Below are 18837 nucleotides of genomic sequence, written 5' to 3'. Positions count from 1 at the left end.
ATGGCTGTGTTGTCTGCCCTGTGCCGGGGTTCAGGATATCGGCTCGGGGCTGGAGAGGAACTTGCAGTGGGAGGGGGAGGATTCAGTGGCCATGTCCATGTAGGTAGAACTAGGAAAGAGGTTCTGCAGAGAGAGTATGAGGAGCTAGGCACAAAATTAAAATATTGAAGCTCAAAGGTAATAATCTCCGGATTATTACCTGAGCCATGAGCAAATTAGCATAGGGTAAATAAGATTAGAGAGATGAGTGCATGGCTCAAAGACTGGTGTGGGACGAGTGGGTTCCAGTTCATTGGCACTGGCACCAGTACTGGGGAAAGTGAGGGCTGTACGTTGGGAACCATGCTGGGACGAGTGTTCTAGTGAGCCATGTAACTAGGGAAGTAGAGAAGGTTTTAAACTAAACAGTGGGAGAAAGGGATCAAATTTGGGAAGATGCGGTAAATCAAAGAGTAGAGAAAAGATAAGGGAGAAAGGTATTAATGTGGGAGATGATAAACAGACCATGACAGGAAGGGACAGGGAGTTAAATCAGCAGAGAAGGCTAGAGGCTACAAAAATAATAAGAGGACAAAAATAAAGGTTCTGCATCTGAATGCACGTAGCATTTGAAACAAAACAGATGAACTGTTAGCGCAAAAAGAAATAAATAAGTATGATCTGATAGCCATTACAGAGTCATGGCTGCAGGATGACATAGATTGAGACGGGAATATTGAGGGGTATGTGACATTTAGGAAGTCCAGGAAGCTAGGAAAAGGTGGATAAAAGGTGGATAAATAAGGTATATGAGCTTGTGGCGCAGATTGAAATTGGCAGGTATGATGTGGTGGGTATCATGGAGACATGGCTGCAAGGGGATCAGGACTGGGAGCTAAATATCCAAGGATATACATCCTATCGAAAAGATAGGCAGGTTGGCAGAGGGGGTGGGGTTGCTTTGTTAGTAAGAAATTAAATTAAATCGATAGCAAGAAATGACGTAGGGTCAGATGATGTAGAATCTGTGTGGGTAGAGTTGAGGAACCGCAAAGGCAAAAAACCCATAATGGGAGTTATATACAGGCCTCCAAACAGTAGTCAGGATGTGGGGCACAAGCTACACCAGGAGATAGAAAAGGCGTGTAAGAAAGGCAAGGTTACAGTAATCATGGGGGATTTCAATATGCAGGTAGACTGGGAAAATCAGGTTGGTAGAGGATCCCAAAAAAAGGAATTTGTGGAATGTCTACGAGATGGCTTTTTGGAGCAGCTTGCTGTGGAGCCCACCAGGGAACAGGCAATTCTAGATTTAGTGATGTGTAATTAGGCAGATTTGATAAGGGAGCTTAATGTGAAGGAACCCTTAGGAGGAAGTGACCATAATATGATAGAATTTACCGTGCAATTTGAGAGGAAAAAGCTGGAATCAGATGTAACGGTATTACAGTTGAATAAAGGCAACTACAGAGGAATGAGGGAGGAGCTGGCCAGAATTGACTGGGAGATGTGCCGAGCAGGAAAGACAGTGGAACAGCAATGGCAGGAATTTCTGGGAGTAATGTGGGAGACACAGCAAAAATTCATCCCAAGGAAGAAGAAGCATCCTAAAGGGAGGGCGAGGCAACCATGGCTGACAAGGGAAGTCAGGGACAGCATAAAAGCTAAAGAGAAAGCATACAATGCGGCAAAGAGCAGTGGGGAACCAGGGGATTGGGAAGCCTACAAAGACCAACAGAGGACAACTAAAAAAGAAATAAGGAGGGAGAAGATTAAATATGAGGGTAGCCTAGCCAGTAATATAAAAGAAGATTGCAAGAGTTTTTTTTTAAATAAATAAAGGGTAAGAGAGAGGCAAAAGTGGATATTGGGCCGTTGGGAAATGATGCTGGAGAAGTAGTAGTGGGGAACAAAGAAATGGCGGAGGAACTGAATAGGTACTTTGTGTCAGTCTTCACGGTGGAAGACACGAGTAACATCCCCAAAGTTCAAGAGAGTCGGGGGGCAGAGGTGAGTATGGTGGCCATTACCAAGGAGAAGGTGCTAGGAAAACTGAAAGGTCTGAAGGTGGATAAATCACCTGGTCCAGATGGATTACACCCCAGAGTTCTGAAGGAGATAGCTGAAGAGATAGTGGAGGTGTTAGTGGTGATCTTTCAGGAATCACTGGAGTCAGGGAGGGTCCCAGAGGACTGGAAAATCGCTAATGTAACCCCTCTGTTTAAGAAGGGAGTGAGGCAAAAGATGGGAAATTATAGGCCAATTAGCCTGACCTCGGTCGTTGGTAAGATTTTAGAGTCCATTATTAAGGATGAGATTTCAGAATACTTGGAGGTGCATGGTAAAATAGGGCAAAGTCAGCATGGTTTCATCAAGGGGAGGTCATGCTTGACAAATCTGTTAGAATTCTTTGAGGAGGTAATGAATAGGTAAGACAAAGGTGAGCCAATGGATGTTATCTACTTGGACTTCCAGAAGGCCTTTGACAAGGTGCCACACAGGGGGCTGCTCAGTAAGATAAGAGCCCATGGTGTTAGAGGCAAGGTACTAGCATGGATAGAAGATTGGCTGTCTGACAGGAGGCAGAGAGGGATAAGGGGGTCCTTCTCAGGATGGCGGCCGGTGACTAGTGGGGTTCCACAGGGTTCAGTGTTGGGACCACAACTTTTCACTTTATACATTAATGATCTAGATGAAGGAACTCAGGGCATCCTGGCTAAGTTTGCAGATGATACAAAGATAGGTGGAGGGACAGGTAGTATTGAGGAGGCGGGGAGGCTGCAGAAGGATTTGGACAGGTTAGGAGAATGGGTTAGTAGACCTATAGTTAGCAGGCTATACTAGATTTGGTATTGAGCAGTGAGATAGGATTAATTAATGATCTCATAGTGAAGGTGCCCCGAAGTAGCAGCAAGCATAATATGATTGAATTTTACATTAAGTTTTAGGGAGAGAAGAATGCATCCAAGACTAGTATTTTAAACCTAAATAAGGACAATTATGAGGGCATGAAAGCAGAGCTAGCTAAAGTGAGCTGGCAAATGAGGTTAAGGTATAGGTCCAGGGAGATGCAGTGGCAAACATTAAAGGAGATATTTCAGAATACACAGAATAGATACATTCCAATGAGAAAGTAAAATTCCAAGGGACGGACACACAATCCATGGTCAGCTAAAAAAGTTAAAGACAGTTTCAAACTTAAAGAAAAAGCATATAATTGCACAAAGATAGGTGGCAGGTCAGAAGATTGGACAGAGTGTAAAAAACAGCAAAGAATGACTAAAAGGTTGATGATGAAGGAAAATTAGAGTACAAGAGAAAGCTAGCTAGAAATATAAAGACATAGTAAGAGTTTCTATAGATATTTTAAAAAGAGTTAAGAAAGTGAGCATTGGTCCTATAGAAAGTGTGCCCGGGAATTGATAATGGAAAGAAGGGAGATGGCGGATTAATTAAACAGGTATTTTGCTTCGGTCTTCACTATAGAGGATACAAGTAACATACCAGAAATAGCTGTAAATCAGGAAATGGAAGGGAGGGAGGAACTCGGGAAAATCACAATCACCAGGGAAGTGGTATTGAGTAAATTGTTGGAGCTGCGGGCTGACATTCCCCAGGTCCAGATCGACTTCATCCTAGGGCCTTAAAAGAAGTGGCTAGTGAGATAGCTGATGCATCGGTTTTAATTTTTCAAAATTCCCTAGAATCGGGGAAGGTTCCATTGGATTGGAAAATAGTGAATGTGACTCCTTCATTCAGAAAGGGAGGGAGACAGAAAGCAGGAAACTATAGACCAGTTAGCTTGTCATAGGGAAAATCTTAGAAGCTATTTTTAAAGATGTTATAGCAGGGCACTTAGATAAATTCAAGACAATCAGGCAGAGTCAACATGGTTTTGTGAAAGGGAGATCATGTTTAACCAATTTATTGAAGGTCTTTGACAAAGTATCTTTTGCTATGCATTCCCAGTGGATGTATGGTTTTTAAATTTCCAAAGGCATTTGATAGGGTTCCACATCAAAGATTATTGCAGAAAAAAAAGCTCATGGTATTGGGGGTAACATATTGGCATGGATAGAAGATTGGCTAACTAACATGAAAACAAAGGGTAGGCATAAATGGGTCTTTTTTCAGGTTGGTAAGTGTGACAAGTGGTGTGTCACAGGGATCGGTGCTGGGACTCAACTTTTTACAATTTATATAAATGCCTTGGATGAAGAGACTTGGGTGTATGGTTGCTAAATTTGCTGATGACACAAAGATAGGTAGGATAGTAAGATGTGAAGGGGATACAAGGAGGCTACAAAGGGACATAGATAGGTTAAGTGAGTGGGCAAAAATCTAGCAAATGGAGTATAATGTGGGAAAATGTGAAATAGTCCATTTTGGCAGGAAGAATAAAAATGCATATTATCTAAATGGTGAGAGATTGCAGAGCTCTGAGATTCAGAGGGATCTGGATGTCCTGGTGCATGAATCACAAAATGTTAGTATGCAGGTACAGCAGATAATTAGGAAAACTAATAGAATGTTATCATTTATTGTTAGGGAAGTGAATACTAAAGTGGGGAGTTTGTACAGGACATTGGTAAGGCCAAGCATGACCCAGACCTCCCTGTCGCTTGCCATTTCAACACTCCACCCTGCTCTCATGCCCACATGTCTGTCCTTGGCTTGCTGCATTGTTCCAGTGAAGCTCAACGCAAACTGGAGGAACAGCACCTCATCTTCCAACTAGGCACTTTACAGCCTTCCAGACTGAATATTGAGTTCAACAATTTTAGATCTTGAACTCTCTCCTCCATCCCCACCCCCTTTCCGTTTCTTCCCCCTCCTTTTTGTTTTTTCCAATAATTTATATAGATTTTTTCTTTTCCCACCTATTTCCATTATTTTTAAATGTATTTCTATCCATTGTTTTATCTCTACCTTTTAGCCCTTTTAGTATTCCTTCACCCCACATCCGCTAGAGCTATCTGTACCTTGCTCGTCCTGCTTTCTACTCTTAATTAGCACATTCCTTTAGATAATATCACCACCATCAACACCTCCTTGTCCTTTTGTCTGTGACATATTTTGGTTATTTCCACCTATTACTGGCTGCTTGTCCTAACAACACCCCACCAACCACCACCAACACCCCCCCACCCCCCAACCAAACCAGCTTATATTTCACCCTTTTCCTATTTTTACTTAGTTCTGTTGAAGGGTCAGGAGGACTCGAAACGTTAACTGTGTTCCTCTCCACTGATGCTGCCAGACCTGCTGAGTTTTTCCAGGTATTTCTGTTTCTGTTTTTGTTTTGGATTTCCAGCATCCACAGTTTTTTGCTTTCACATCTGGAATATTGTGCACAACATTGATCTCGTTATTTGAGGAAGGATGTAAATGCATTGGAAGCAGTTCAGAGAAGGTTTACCAGACTAATATCTGGAATGGGTGGGTTGTCTTATTATGAAAGGTTGAACAGGATAGGCTTGTATCCACTGGAGTTTAGAAGAGTAAGAGATGACTTGATTGAAATATATAAGATTCTGAGGGATCTTGACAGGATGGATATGGAGAGGAAGTTTCCTCTTGTGGGACAATCTAGAACTGTTTAAAAATATGGGGTTGCCCATTTAAGACAGAGATGAGGAGATTTTTTTTCTCTCAGAGGGTCATGAATCTTTGGAACTCTCTTTCTAAAAAGTTGGTGGAAGCAGAGCCTTTGAATATTTTTAAGGTAGAGGTGGATAGATTCTTGATAAGCAAGTGGATAAATGGTTATCAGGGGTAGGCAGGAATATGGAGTTGAGGTTACAATCAGATCAGCCATGATCTTATTGAATAGCAGAGCAGGATCAAAGGGCCAAGTGGCCTACTCCTGCTCCTAATTTGTGTGTTTGTAAGGTCATGGTAAAATTTGGTTGTCCAAAAATATTCATCATTTTGGCATGGGAACTCCATGTCAACATGCTTGCTTACGTCCTGGACAACTGAGAGATTTTTCTCATTCACAAATGGAGTGAAGCAGGGCTATATGTGTTGCCTCCAACTCTGTTCAATGTGATGTTCTCTGCTGCACTTCCTGAAACTTTTGTTTTAATGGAAATGACATTCACATTAGATATCACCCAGATGGTAAAGTCGTCAATATGAGGAGAGTACAAGCCAAAACCAAAGTGCATGAAGCTGTGGTTCCTGACTTTCTTTTGACTGATGTCTGTTCCCTAAATGCCTCTTGAGAACAAGAAATGCAATACAGCATGGACATCTTCTCACCTGCATGTGATAACTTCAGTCTCACCATCAGCAACATAAAGACTGAAGACATTACCAACCTTCCCCACAAAAGCAGTAAGTGAAGCCAAATATTACAGTCAATGGTCAAAGGCCAGAAGCTGTTGCTAAATCTACCTCCCTCGGTAACACCCTTTGCAGAGTAGTTCACATTGATGGTGAAGTCAACACTAGGATATCTAAGGACAGTATTACCTTTGGAAAGCTACGACAAACTGTCTGGGAGTGAAGAGAAATTAATGTCTCAACAAAAGTGAAGATTGACAGAGCAGTTGTCCTTCCTACTCTTTTGTAGGCTAGTGAAATGTGGGCAGTTTACTCCAGACACACAAATAAACCGCATCACTTTCACATGACCTTTGACAAGGTCAGCTGGTAATACAAGGTCTCTAATACTGAGATTCTCTCCATGACCAACACACCTAGCATCCACACTCTGTTAGAGAGAGCTCAGATAATGTGGACAGGGCATGTTACCAGAATGCCTGATGTGCATTGCCAAAAACACTCTTCTCCAGTGAGCTGGTTGAAGGGAAACATTCACATGGAGGCCAGAAAAAGCATTTTAAGAATAGCCTGAAGGCCTCACTGCAGAGTTTCAACATTGCCCCTGAGACATGGGAGAATCTCGCACAGGATTAGTCTCATGAATAGAACAGTGTTCTACTGACCAAGTCCAGAGCTACAAGCACCAACATGGCTAGTAGAATGCACTACAGAAACTCACCAAGGCTCCTTAGGGAGCACCTTCCAAACCCACAACCACTGCCTTCTAGAAGGACAAGGGCAGCAGATAGTTGGGAACACCATCATCTGGAATTTCCACACCAAACCACTCACCATCCTGACTTGGAAATATATCATCGTTCCTTCAGTGTCACTGGGTCAAAATCCTGGAACTCCCTCCCTAACAGCACCGTGGGTGTACCACATCACATGGACTTGCAGCAGTTCAAGAAGGCAGCTCACCACCACCTTCTCAAGAGCAATTAGGGATGGGCAATAAATGCTGGCCTAGCCAGCAACATCAACATCCCATGGACGAATATAAAAAAATATTTAACTTAATACACAGAAGTGAGAGATGGAGCATTTTGGCAGATGGAAGAGGTAATATAGACTGAATGGCCCAGTTCTAAAGGGCAGAGCTGAGAGTTCACATCAGAGAATCGGAAATGTTAGGAAATAGGAGCAGTAGGCCATTCGGCCCCTCCAGCCTGCTCTACCATTCAAGTAGATCAAGGATAACGTCCTCACATGATAATCCCACATCCCAGGAATCACTCTGGTGACCTTCCATTGTACTCCCTCTATGGGAAGTATCTCCTTCCTTAGGTAAGGAGACCAAAACTGCACACAATACTCCAGGTGTGGTCTCACCAAGGCCCTGTACAGCTGCAGTAAGACATCCTTGCTCCTGTACTCAAATCCTCTCGCAATGAAGGCCAACATACCATTTGCCTTTCTAACTGCTTGCTGCACCTGCATGTTGGCCTTCAGATGCAAGAGAAATTACAGCGTAGGAGGAAGCATTTGGCTCATTGTGTCTGTGCCAGCTCTCCAAATGAGCAATTCACAGTGCCATTGTCCTGCCTTCTCCCCTAATAAGTTGAGTGAGTGGGAACTGGTAGATGCAGTATAATGTGGATAAGTGTGAAGTATTCACTTTGGTATGAAAAACAGGGTGGCAGAGTATTATTTAAATGTGATAGATTGGGAAATGTTGATGTACAAAGGGACCTGGGTGTCCTTTTACACCAATCACTGAAAGCAAGCATGCAGGTGCAGCAAGCAGTTAAGAAGGCAAATGGTATGTTGGCCTTCATTGTGAGAGGACTTGAGTACAGGAGCAAGGATGTCTTACTGCAGCTGTACAGGGCCTTGGTGAGACCACACCTGGAGTATTGTGTGCAGTTTGGTCTTCTTACCTAAGAAAGGACATACTTGCCATAGAGGGAGTGCAGCGAAGGTTCACCAGACTGATTCCTGGGATGGCAGGATTGTTGTATGAGGAGAGATTGGGCCAACTAGGCCTGTATTCACTAGAGTTTAGAAGAATGAGAGGGGATCTCAATGAAACATATAAAATTCTGACATACCTGGATAGAGTGAATGTAGGGAAGATGTTTCCATTAGTAGGAGAGACTAGGACCCGAGGGCACAGCCTCAGAGTAAAGGGAAGACCTTTTAGAACAGAGATGAGGAGAAACTTCTTTAGCCAGAGAGTGGTGAATGTATGGAATTCGTTGCCACAGAAAGCTGTAGAGGTCAGGTCATTGAGTGTATTTAAGACCGAGATAGATAGGTTCTTGATTGGTAAAGGGATCAAAGGTTACAGGCAGAAGGCGGGAGAATGGGGTTGAGAAACCTATCAGCTATGATTGAATGGTGGAGCAGACTCGATGGGCCAAATGGCCTAATTTTTGCTCCTATGTCTTATGGTCTTATGGATGGACAGACTGGACGCAGGGAGGATATTTCCACTCACTGGGGCGGGTTGGGGAGGAGGTAGTCTAGAACAAGGGGTCACAGTCTCAGGATACGGGGTAAGCCATTTAGGACTGAGATGAGGAGAAACTTCTTCACTCAGAGGATGGTGAACCTGTGGAATTTTCTACCACAGAGGCTGTGGAGGCCAGGTCACTGAATATATTTAAGAAGGAAATAGATTTCTAGGCTCTAAAGGTGTTGAGAGATCTGGGGAGAGAGTGGGAGTATGAGATAGAGGATCAGGCATGATCATATTGAATGGTGGAGCAGGTTCAAAGGGCCAAATGACCTACTCCTGCTCTGATTCTTTATGTTTCTGCATAATCCTGCAGATGGTTTCTTTTCAGGTAACAGTCTAATTCCCTTTTGAATGCTTCAATTGAACCTGCCTCCATCCCACTCTCAGGCAGAGCACTCCAGACCCTGACCACTCGCTGCATGAAATAGTTTTCCCTCATGTCACTTTTGCTTCTTTTACCAAATGCCTTAAATCTATGTCCTCTCGTTCTCGATCCTTCCACCAATGGAAGTAGTTTCTCTTTATCTACTCTGTCCAGACGCCTCATGATTTTGAAAACCTCTCCTCTCAGCCTTCTCTTCTCCAAGGAAAACAGTTCCAACTTCTCCGATTATCTTCATAACCGAAGTTCAAGTGCATAAATTTTTCCAGGTGGCAGGAAATATTGAGAGATTGGTTAGCAAAGCATATGGGATCACAGGCTTCATAGAGGCATTGGGCTGGATTTTACACACCCCCTCTAGCAGATTTGAAGGCAGGGGTGCACATAAAACCGAGTGGCCTGCCCGCCACCTATATGTGCACCCTCAATTTGTCTGAAATTTTACAGGGTGGGGAGCCATCCAACTGGCCAGCAGCTCTCTAAGTCAGGACTTCCTCCCAAGAAAGGGTTGGAAATCTCGCCTTAAAGCAATTAACACTGCTCCCAGCAGGCATTGGGGTTGTGGTGGTGGGGGGGTCCTTCCTGACTTTTTAGCAGGAGAAGTGGGAATCACTGCATCCTGGAAAATCCTGGTCTTTGAATAAAAAAATCAGGAAGGTTACAATGAAACTTTATAAAGCTTTGGTTAGGTCATAGCCAGAATATTATGACCAGTTCTGGGCACTATAGAGTAAAGGATTGATTCTAATGACAGTTACTGAGCATGTGTGTAAGGAGCAGTGTCAGAGTGCAGCGAGTGATGACGACCTGGAACTCATTGTCTATATGAAGCTGGTGGAAACAGAAGCAATGATTTCAAAAGGAAATTGGATGGGCACTTGAGGCAAATAAACTTGCGGGGCCACAGGGATAGAGCGGGGAAATAGGATTGACTGACTCCATGGAGAGCCGGCATATATTTGATGGGCTGATTGGCCTCCTTCTGTGTTGTAATGACTCTAGGTCCTGCTGTGCACATGAACATCCACACTCCTGACTTTATACTGGAAGGAAAGCCATTGATGAAGCAGCTTAAGACTAGGAGACTGCTCTGAACTCTCACAGTGATGGTCGAGGTCTGAGGTGATCCAAACAGTAACTCCTTTTACTGTCTCTTGTGCTGCCTTCCTGTTCTGTATCTGGGCTCACTACCACACCAGATCAGACCAATACAGGCCCGAGATGGAACCTGGGTCTTTCCTGCTTAATGTACTTCAGGAAACTTGTTCACTGAACACTCAGTAACGGGAGACACTGGGCTGTTCCATTCAGCATCAAATAGCAGGCATCCTACAGTGCCCACCTCAATCTTCAGACTTTGCAAAATCATAGGACAAAGTAGTTCAGGCATTTGCTGTTTGTATTTGTAAGTGAAAAAAACAAACTTATAAAACTCTTATTTGGGATATTTGGTTGTTATGTGATGGTGAGCAGCTACAGAGCCTCCTTTAATCTCTCCAATCTCAGTACAGAGCATTAAATAATTTGTTACATTGGAGGAATTGCTTTGTAAAGCCAGTTACAAATCACTTAGTATAGAAAGAGGTAGGCCAAAAGAGGGAGAGACAGAGAAAGAGAGAGTGAAAAATACAAAGATAGAGAAAGAGAGATACACAGAACTAAACAAAATGAGAGAAAGGGAGACAGAGGGATAAAGAGGGAGAGACAGAAACAGATAGTTAGAGGCAGAGAGAGATAGAGAGAGCGATGGACAGAGAGGGACACACAAACAAAAGAGAAACAGGGAGAGACAGGTAGAGAGAGAGAGAAACACCCTCTGAACAGCAGGAACCATTAACAAAGAATCATGGAATGGAACAGCACTGAAAGAGGCCATTCAGTCCATCGTGCCTGTGCTGGATTTCTCTCGGCAACACTGCCCGCAGTATTACAGGCCGAGCTTGCGTGGAGACCTTGAGGGGGAAGTTGAAGGCAGCTGTGTCAGGATGGGATCAATTTTCCGATATCGGCTCTGTCCTAGCTTCTCCTCATCTCTCGTCTGGAACGCCGATTCTGACTGGATATATTCCCAGAGATCTCATCACACGGCATCCCAACTCCAACTGCCCCGTCTCCACCACTGGTCAATCAAAAGGTCCATTTTTGGGAGGCCCTGTCTCAAAGGCCAATTGTCTCTCCCTTAGTCAATATTTCCGCCTTCTCTAGAGATCAGTCTTCAATTTCCCGGAGTTCCTGGTACAATCCTGCAAAGTTGGCAGCTTCATTCTGCTCTAGGACCCCTCCCCATTCTCAATGTGTCCTCAGTGTCAGAGTGGAATTGCAGCTCCTGTAGAACTGGTGCCACTCTGATCAACGTGAAGTCCATTGAGGCATAAATTAAGCATGAAAAGATGATGCAAACCCAGCTCGAGATCAGCAATGAGCCTCCCTGGGGAGGGATCCAGGCTAAATCCCAGAGGTTACCATACTATCTGGGGGCCAGGGAAGAGTGGGGATGGATGGGTGAGGGAAGGGGTGTTGGTGGGGGGAGGGGAGGGGCTGCGGAGAGGCTGGGAAGAGTCCTGCTCATCTAGTCCAAGCACTGGCCTCATTGCGGTGAGTGACACCTGATTTGATGCTGTAGCGTTTCTTCACGATCATGTTGATGTAACCCTTCATTATCTTAGTGATTTCACCCACCTAGAATCAACAGAAACAAAGTCAGTGAGAGAGAGAAACGACAGCAATATATCAGAGAGAGAGAGGACAGAGAATAAATCAGGAGATAATGAGGGCATGTAAAAAAGGCAGTACATTAATCATGAGTGACTTTAATCTTCATGTAGATTGGGAAAATCAAACTGGCAGAGGTAGACATATGCAGGAATTCATAGAGTGTATTCAGGACAGTTTCTTACATCAATATGTTGTGAATCCAACCAAGAATCAGGCTACTTTGGATCTGTTAATGTGTAATAAGGCAGGTTTAATTAATGATCTCAGAGTAAAGGATCCCCTAGGAAACAGTGACCATAATATGGTAGAATTTAGCATTCAGTTTGAGAGCGAAAAACTTGGGTCAGAAACAACTCTGCTAAACTTAAATAAGCGTAATAACAAAGGAATGAAGGCAGAGTTGACTGGAGTGGACTGGGAAAGGAGTTAAACAGAAAAGAAGGTTGATGAACAATGGCAGACATTTAAGAAAATAGTTCATGACTCTTGACAAAGATATATCCCAGTGAGGAAGAAGGATTCAAGGAAGGGAATAAACCAACCATAGTTAACCAAGTTAAGGACAGTATCAAATTGAAAGAGAAAACATACAATGTGACAAAGATTAGTGGTCAGCCAGAGGATTGGGAAAGTTTTAAAAGTCAACAAAAATGACCAAAAAAAAACAGAGAGAGAAAATAAACATTGAGGCTGAACTAGCAAGTAGTATAAAAACAGACAGTAAGAGCTTCTTTAAATATATAAAAAGGAAGAGAGAGGCCAAAGTGAACATAGGCCCCTTAGAGAATGAGGCTGGGGAAATAATAATGGGGAACCGGAAATGGCAGAGGAGTTGAATAAATACTTTGCTTCCGTCTTCATGGTAGAAGATACTAATAGCGTTCCAAAAATACTAAATAATCAAGGGGCAAAATGAGATTAGGTAGGTAGGTCAGGTGTTTCTCACATATCGGTGTAGACTCGCTGGGCCGAAGGCCCTCTTCTGCGCTGTGATTCTGTGTGATTCAGTGAAAAGCCGGGGGGAGGGAGGAAATAAATACAATAACTATCACTAGAGAAAAAGTACTAGGGAAACTAATGGGGCTAAAGGCCGATAAGTCCCCTGGACCTGATGGGCTGCATCTTAGGATATTAAAGGAAGTAGCTACAGAGATAATGGATGCACTGGTAGTAATCTTCCAAGAATCCTTAGATTCTGGAAAAGTCCCAGAGGATTGGAGAACAGACAATGTAACACCCTTATTCAAAAAGGGAGGGAGACAAAATACAGGTAACTATAGGCCAGCTAACTTAACATCTGGAATTGGGAAAATGTTGGAGTCTATTATAAAGGATGTAATAGCAGAGCATTTAGAAATACATAATCTAATCAAGCAGAGTCAGCGTGGCTTCATGAAGGGGAGATCATGCCTAACCATAGAACCAGGCCATTCGGCTCTTCTAGTCTGTGCCGAAATATTATTCTGCTAGTCCCATTGACCTGCACCCAGTCCATAACCCTCCAGACCTCTCCCATTCATATATCTATCCAATTTATTCTTAAAACTTAAGAGTGAGCCCGCATTTACCACGTCAGATGGCAACTTGTTCCACACTCTCACCACTCTCTGAGTGAAGAAGTTCCCCCTAATGTTCCCCCTAAACCTTTCCCCTTTCACCCTAAAGCCATGTCCTCTCGTGTTTATCTCTCCTAATCTAAGTGGAAAGAGCCTACTCGCATTTACTCTGTCTATACCCCTCATCATTTTGTAAACTTCTATCAAATCTCCCCTCATTCTTCTACACTCCAAGGAATAAAGTCCTAACCTGTTTAATCTTTCCCTGTAACTCAACTCCTGAAGACCCGGCAACATCCTAGTAAATCTTCTCTGCACTCTTTCAATCTTACTGATATCCTTCCTGTAGTTAGGTGACCAGAACTGCACACAATACTCCAAAGTTGGCCTCACCAATGTCTGAGACAACCTCACCATAACATCCCAACTCCTACACTCAATACTTTGATTTATGAAGGCCAGTATGCCAAAAGCTTTCTTTACAACCCTGTCTACCTGTGATGCCACTTTCAGGGAACTATGTATCTGAACTCCCAGATCCCTTTGTTCCTCCGCACTCCTCAGTGCCCTACTATTTACTGTGTATGTCCTACCTTGGTTTGTCCTTCCAAAATGTAACACCTCACACTTTTCTGCATTAAATTCCAATTAAATAACAAATTTATTAAAATTCTTTGAGTGGGTATCAAGCAGGATAGATAAAGAGGAGCCAATAGATGTAATATATTTGGATTTCCAAAAGGCGTTCGTTAAGGTACCACACATAAGTCTACTTAATAAGATAAGAACCCATGGTGTGGGGGTGGTATATTAGCATGGATAGAAGATTGGCTAACTAATAGAAGACAGAGAGTTGGGATAAGGGGTGCATTTTCAGGATGGCAACCTGTAACTATGGGTGTGCCACAGGAATCAGTGCTGGGGCCACAATTATTTACAATATATATTAATGACTTAGATGAGAGAAGTTTGCGGATGACACAAAAATAGTTGGGAAGGCAAGTGGTGAGGATGACACAAGGAGACTACAGAGGGATATAGACAGGGTAAGTGAGTGGGCAAAAACTTGGCAGATTGAATATAATGTGGGAAAATGTGAGGTTTTGCACTTTGGCAGAAATAGAGGAGCTGAATATTATTTAAATGGAGAAAGACTGCAGAAAGCTGCAGAACAGAGGGATTTGTGGGTCCTCATGCATGAATGACAAAAAGCTAACATACAAGTAATAGGGAAGGCAAATAGAATGTTGGCCTTTATTTCAAAGTAAATGGAGTATAAAAATATGGAAGTCTTGCCAAAACTACACAAGGCACTAGTTAGACCACACCTAGGATTCTGTGAAGAGTTTTGGTCCCCTTATCTAAGTAAAGATGTACTGGCATTAGAGGCAGTCCAGAGAAGGTTCACTAGGTTGATCCTGGGCATGGAGGGATTTGTTAATGAGGAGAGGTTGAGTAGGTTGGGCCTGTACTCATTGGAGTTTAGAAGAATGAGAGGCGACCTTATTGAAACATATAAGATTCTTAGGGGGCTTGACAGGGTAGATGCTGAGAGGTTGTTTCCCCTTGTGGGAGAGTCTAGGACCAGAGGGCATTATCTCAGAGTAAGGTGTCACCCATTTAAGACAGAGATGAGGAGGAATTTCTTCTCTCAGAGGCTAGTCAATCTGGGGAATTGTTTACCGCAGAGGGCTGTAGATGCTGGGTCATTAAGTATATTCAAGGCTGAGATAGACAGATTTTTAATCAGTAAGGGAATCAATGGGTATGGGGACAAGGCAGGAAAGTGGAGTTGAGGATTAGCAGATCTGCCATGATCTCATTCAATGGTGGAGCAGACTCGATGAGCCGAATGACCTACTTCTGCTCCTACGTCTTAGGGTTGTCTTAGAAAAACAAAAACAAGATCTCAGTGAGTATGAGAGAGAGAGAGAGAGAAACAGCAAGATCGAATTCAGAGAGAGAGAATCGACAGCAATATCTCAGTGAGAGAGAGGAACAACGGCAATATCTCAGAGAGATGGGAGAAAGAGAGAGATTTAGAGATAAAGAGAGATAGAAAGAGAGAGACGGAGAGAGAGATAGAGAAATAGAGAGAGAGAGGTAGATAGATAGATAGAGGGAGAGCGCGCGAGATCGTCTTTTCTCAGTATGCCTCGCCTCACCCTGAGCTGCTGAATACCCATAATCCTTGAGCTCACATTGTGAACCTTCTGCTCCACATCGCTGTCCCATTCCCTGTTTCCTTAGTCCTGCCTGACTCAAGATGCTTTGACCCACAGCAGGTCAGACACAGGGGTCACTGTTACATCAATCTAAAGTTTGCTTAAATTCAATAGCTTCAGCTTGACCTGATGGTGACTTTTCACCTTTCATAAGAAATAGGAGCAGTAGGCCATTCAGCTCCTCGAGCCTGTTCCACCATTCTGTATGATCATGACTGATCTTCTACATCGTCCTCACATTCTTGTCCACTCCCAATATCCCTTGATTCTCTTGGACCCCAAAAATCCATCAACTTCTCTTTGAATATACCCAACAATGGAGCATCCACAACCACATTCTCCTCATCTCAGTCCTAAATGACTGACCTCTTATCCTGAGACTTTATCTCCACAGACTGTTCACTATAACAAAGCACTGTCAATCTTGAGGCCACGCCTGAAGTCACCGATTAGCCCTTCTCACCTGTGGAGTTTCGAAGAACAGTTCCCGTTCATCCACTGTGATCTTGTAGGTGTTTGGGAGCGGAGCGCCAAAGAATACAATGTGCTCGTACTGGAAGGTCTCCAGTGGCCGGGCATCACCCCGCTTGTAGATAGAAATATTTTCAGCACTGACCCCCAACCACAGTTCATTGGGAAATCCACCTTCCTTACACTGGAAACAACAAATCAAAGAGCATCAGTACCTGCAGAAACCAATCAAAAGGCATTAGTACCCGCAGAAACCAATCAAAGGGCATTAGTACCCGCAGAAACCAATCAAAAGGCATTAGCACCCGCAGAAACCAATCAAAGGGCATTAGCACCCGCAGAAACCAATCAAAGGGCATTAGCACCCGCAGAAACCAAAGGGTATTAGCACCTGCAGAAACCAATCAAAGGGCATTAGTACCTGCAGAAACCAATCAAAAGGCATTAGCACCCGCAGAAACCAATCAAAGGGCATTAGTACCCGCAGAAACCAATCAAAGGCCATTAGTACCCGCAGAAACCAATCAAAGGCCATTAGTATCCACAGAAACCAATCAAAGGGCATTAGTACCCGCAGAAATCAATCAAAGGCCATTAGTACCCACAGAAACCAATCAAAGGACATTAGTACCTGAAGAAACCAATCAAAGGGCATTAGTACCCGCAGAAACCAATCAAAGGCCATTAGTACCCACAGAAACCAATCAAAGGACATTAGTACCTGCAGAAACCAATCAAAGGTCATTAGCATTCACAGAAACCAATCAAAGGGCATTAGCACCCAAAGGTGGCTTGGTGGTATTGTCACTGGACTAGTAATCCGAAGACGCAGGGTAATTCTTCTGGGACCCGAGTTCGAATCCCGCCATGGCAGATGGTGGAATTTCAATTCAATAAAAGTATGGAGTTAAAAGTCTGATGTTGACCATGAAACGATTGTTGTAAAAATTCATCTGGTTCACTAATGCCCTTTAAGGAAGAAAATCTGCCATCCTTAATTCTTGACTCTTAACTGCCCTCTGAGGTGGCCTAGCAAGCCATTCAGTTGTAACAAACTACTAAAAGGAGTGAAACCGGACAGACCACCTGGAATCGACCTAGACATAGAAATGATAATAGCAAACTCAGTCCTGTGAACCCTGCAAATTCCTCCTTACTAACATCTGGGGGCTAGTGCCAAAATTGGGAGAGCCGTCTCACAGACTAGTCAAGCAACAGGCTGACATAGTCATCCTCACGGAATCATACCTTACAGACAATATCCCATACCGCCATCACCATCCCTGGGTATGTCCTGTCCCCCCGGCAGGACAGACCCAGCAGAGGTGGCAGCACAGTGGTATACAGTCAGGAGGGAGTTGCCCTGGGAATCCTCAACATTGACTCTGGACCCCATGAAGTCTCATGGCATCAGGTCAAACATGGGCAAGTAAACCTCCTGCTGATTACCACGTCCCGCCCTCCCTCAGCTGATGAATCAGTGCCTCCTCCATGTTGAACATCACTTGGAGGGAGCACTGAGGGTGGCAAAGGTACAGAATGTACTCTGGGTGGGGGACTTCAATGTCCATCACCAAAAGTGGTTCGATAGCACCACCACTGACCGAGTTGGCCACATCCTAAAGGACATAGCTGCTAGACTGGGTCTGCGGCAGGTGGTGAGGGAACCAACAAGAGGGAGAAACATACATGACCTCATCCTCACCAACCTGCCTGTCACAGATGCATCTGTCCATGACAGTATTGATAGGGGAAACCACTGCACAGTGATTGTGGAGACAAAGTCCCATCTTCACATTGAGGATACCCTCCATTGTGTTGTGTGGCACTACCACGGTACTAAATGGGATAGATTTCGAACAGATTTAGCAACTCAAGACTGGTCAACCATAAGCAGCAGCAGAATTGTACTTGAACCTCATGACCCAGCATACCCCCCACTCTACCATTGCCACCAAACCAGGGGATCAACCCTGGATCAATGATGAGTGCAGGAGGGCATGCCAGGAGCAGCACTAGGCATACCCCAAAATGAGGTGTCAACCTGGTGAAGCTACAACACAGGACTACTTGCATGCCAGACAGAATAAGCAGCAATTGATAGGCAGAGCCAAGCAATCTCACAACCAACGGTTCAGATCTAAGCTCTGCAGTCCTGCCACATCCAGTTGTGAATGGTGGTGGACAATTAAACAACTCACTGGAGGAGGACGCTCCACAAATACCCCCATCCTCAATGATAGAGGGGCCCAGCACAGCAGTGCACAAGATAAGGCTGAAGCATTTGCAACAATCTTGAGTCAGAAGTGCAGAGTGGATGATCCATCTCGGCCTCCTCCAGAGGTCCCCAGCGTCACAGATGCCAGTCTTCAGCCAATTCAATTCACTCCACATGATATCAAGAAGTGGCTGAAGGCACTGGATACTGAAAAGGCTATGGGCCCTGACAATATTCCAGCAATAGTACTGAAGACTTGTGCTTCAGAATTTGCCATGCACCTAGCCAAGCTGTTCCAGGACCAGCACCATCACTGACCAAGCTGGCCACATCCTAAAGGACATAGCTGCTAGACTGGGTCTGCAGCAGGTGGTGAGGGAGCCAACAAGAGGGAGAAACATACATGACCTCATCCTCACCAACCTGCCTGTCACAGATGCATCTGTCCATGACAGTATTGGTAGGAGAAACCACTGCACAACACTGGCATCTACCCAGCT

The 18837-nt window shown here is 44.0% G+C and overlaps 1 protein-coding gene across 1 annotated transcript in view; it reads right to left on the bottom strand.

Moving 5' to 3' along the window:
- Positions 1-10874: 10874 nt before the first annotated feature.
- The window catches only part of myo10l3 (myosin X, like 3), a 383661-nt gene continuing 375698 nt past the window's right edge, over positions 10875-18837 (bottom strand). Inside the window, exons 40-41 of the mRNA XM_041201628.1 lie at positions 16112-16303; positions 10875-11831 (exon numbers count right to left, since the gene is read on the bottom strand). Coding sequence (XP_041057562.1) covers positions 11718-11831; positions 16112-16303 — 306 coding nt within the window. The 3' untranslated portion in view covers positions 10875-11717. The remainder of the gene's footprint in view (positions 11832-16111; positions 16304-18837) is intronic.

The sequence above is a fragment of the Carcharodon carcharias genome, chromosome 12 (assembly GCF_017639515.1).
Source record: "Carcharodon carcharias isolate sCarCar2 chromosome 12, sCarCar2.pri, whole genome shotgun sequence".
In the NCBI taxonomy this organism is placed as follows: domain Eukaryota; kingdom Metazoa; phylum Chordata; class Chondrichthyes; order Lamniformes; family Lamnidae; genus Carcharodon; species Carcharodon carcharias.
Note: the sequence above shows the minus strand (reverse complement) of the source record. Positions and strands in the feature narration are given on the sequence as shown.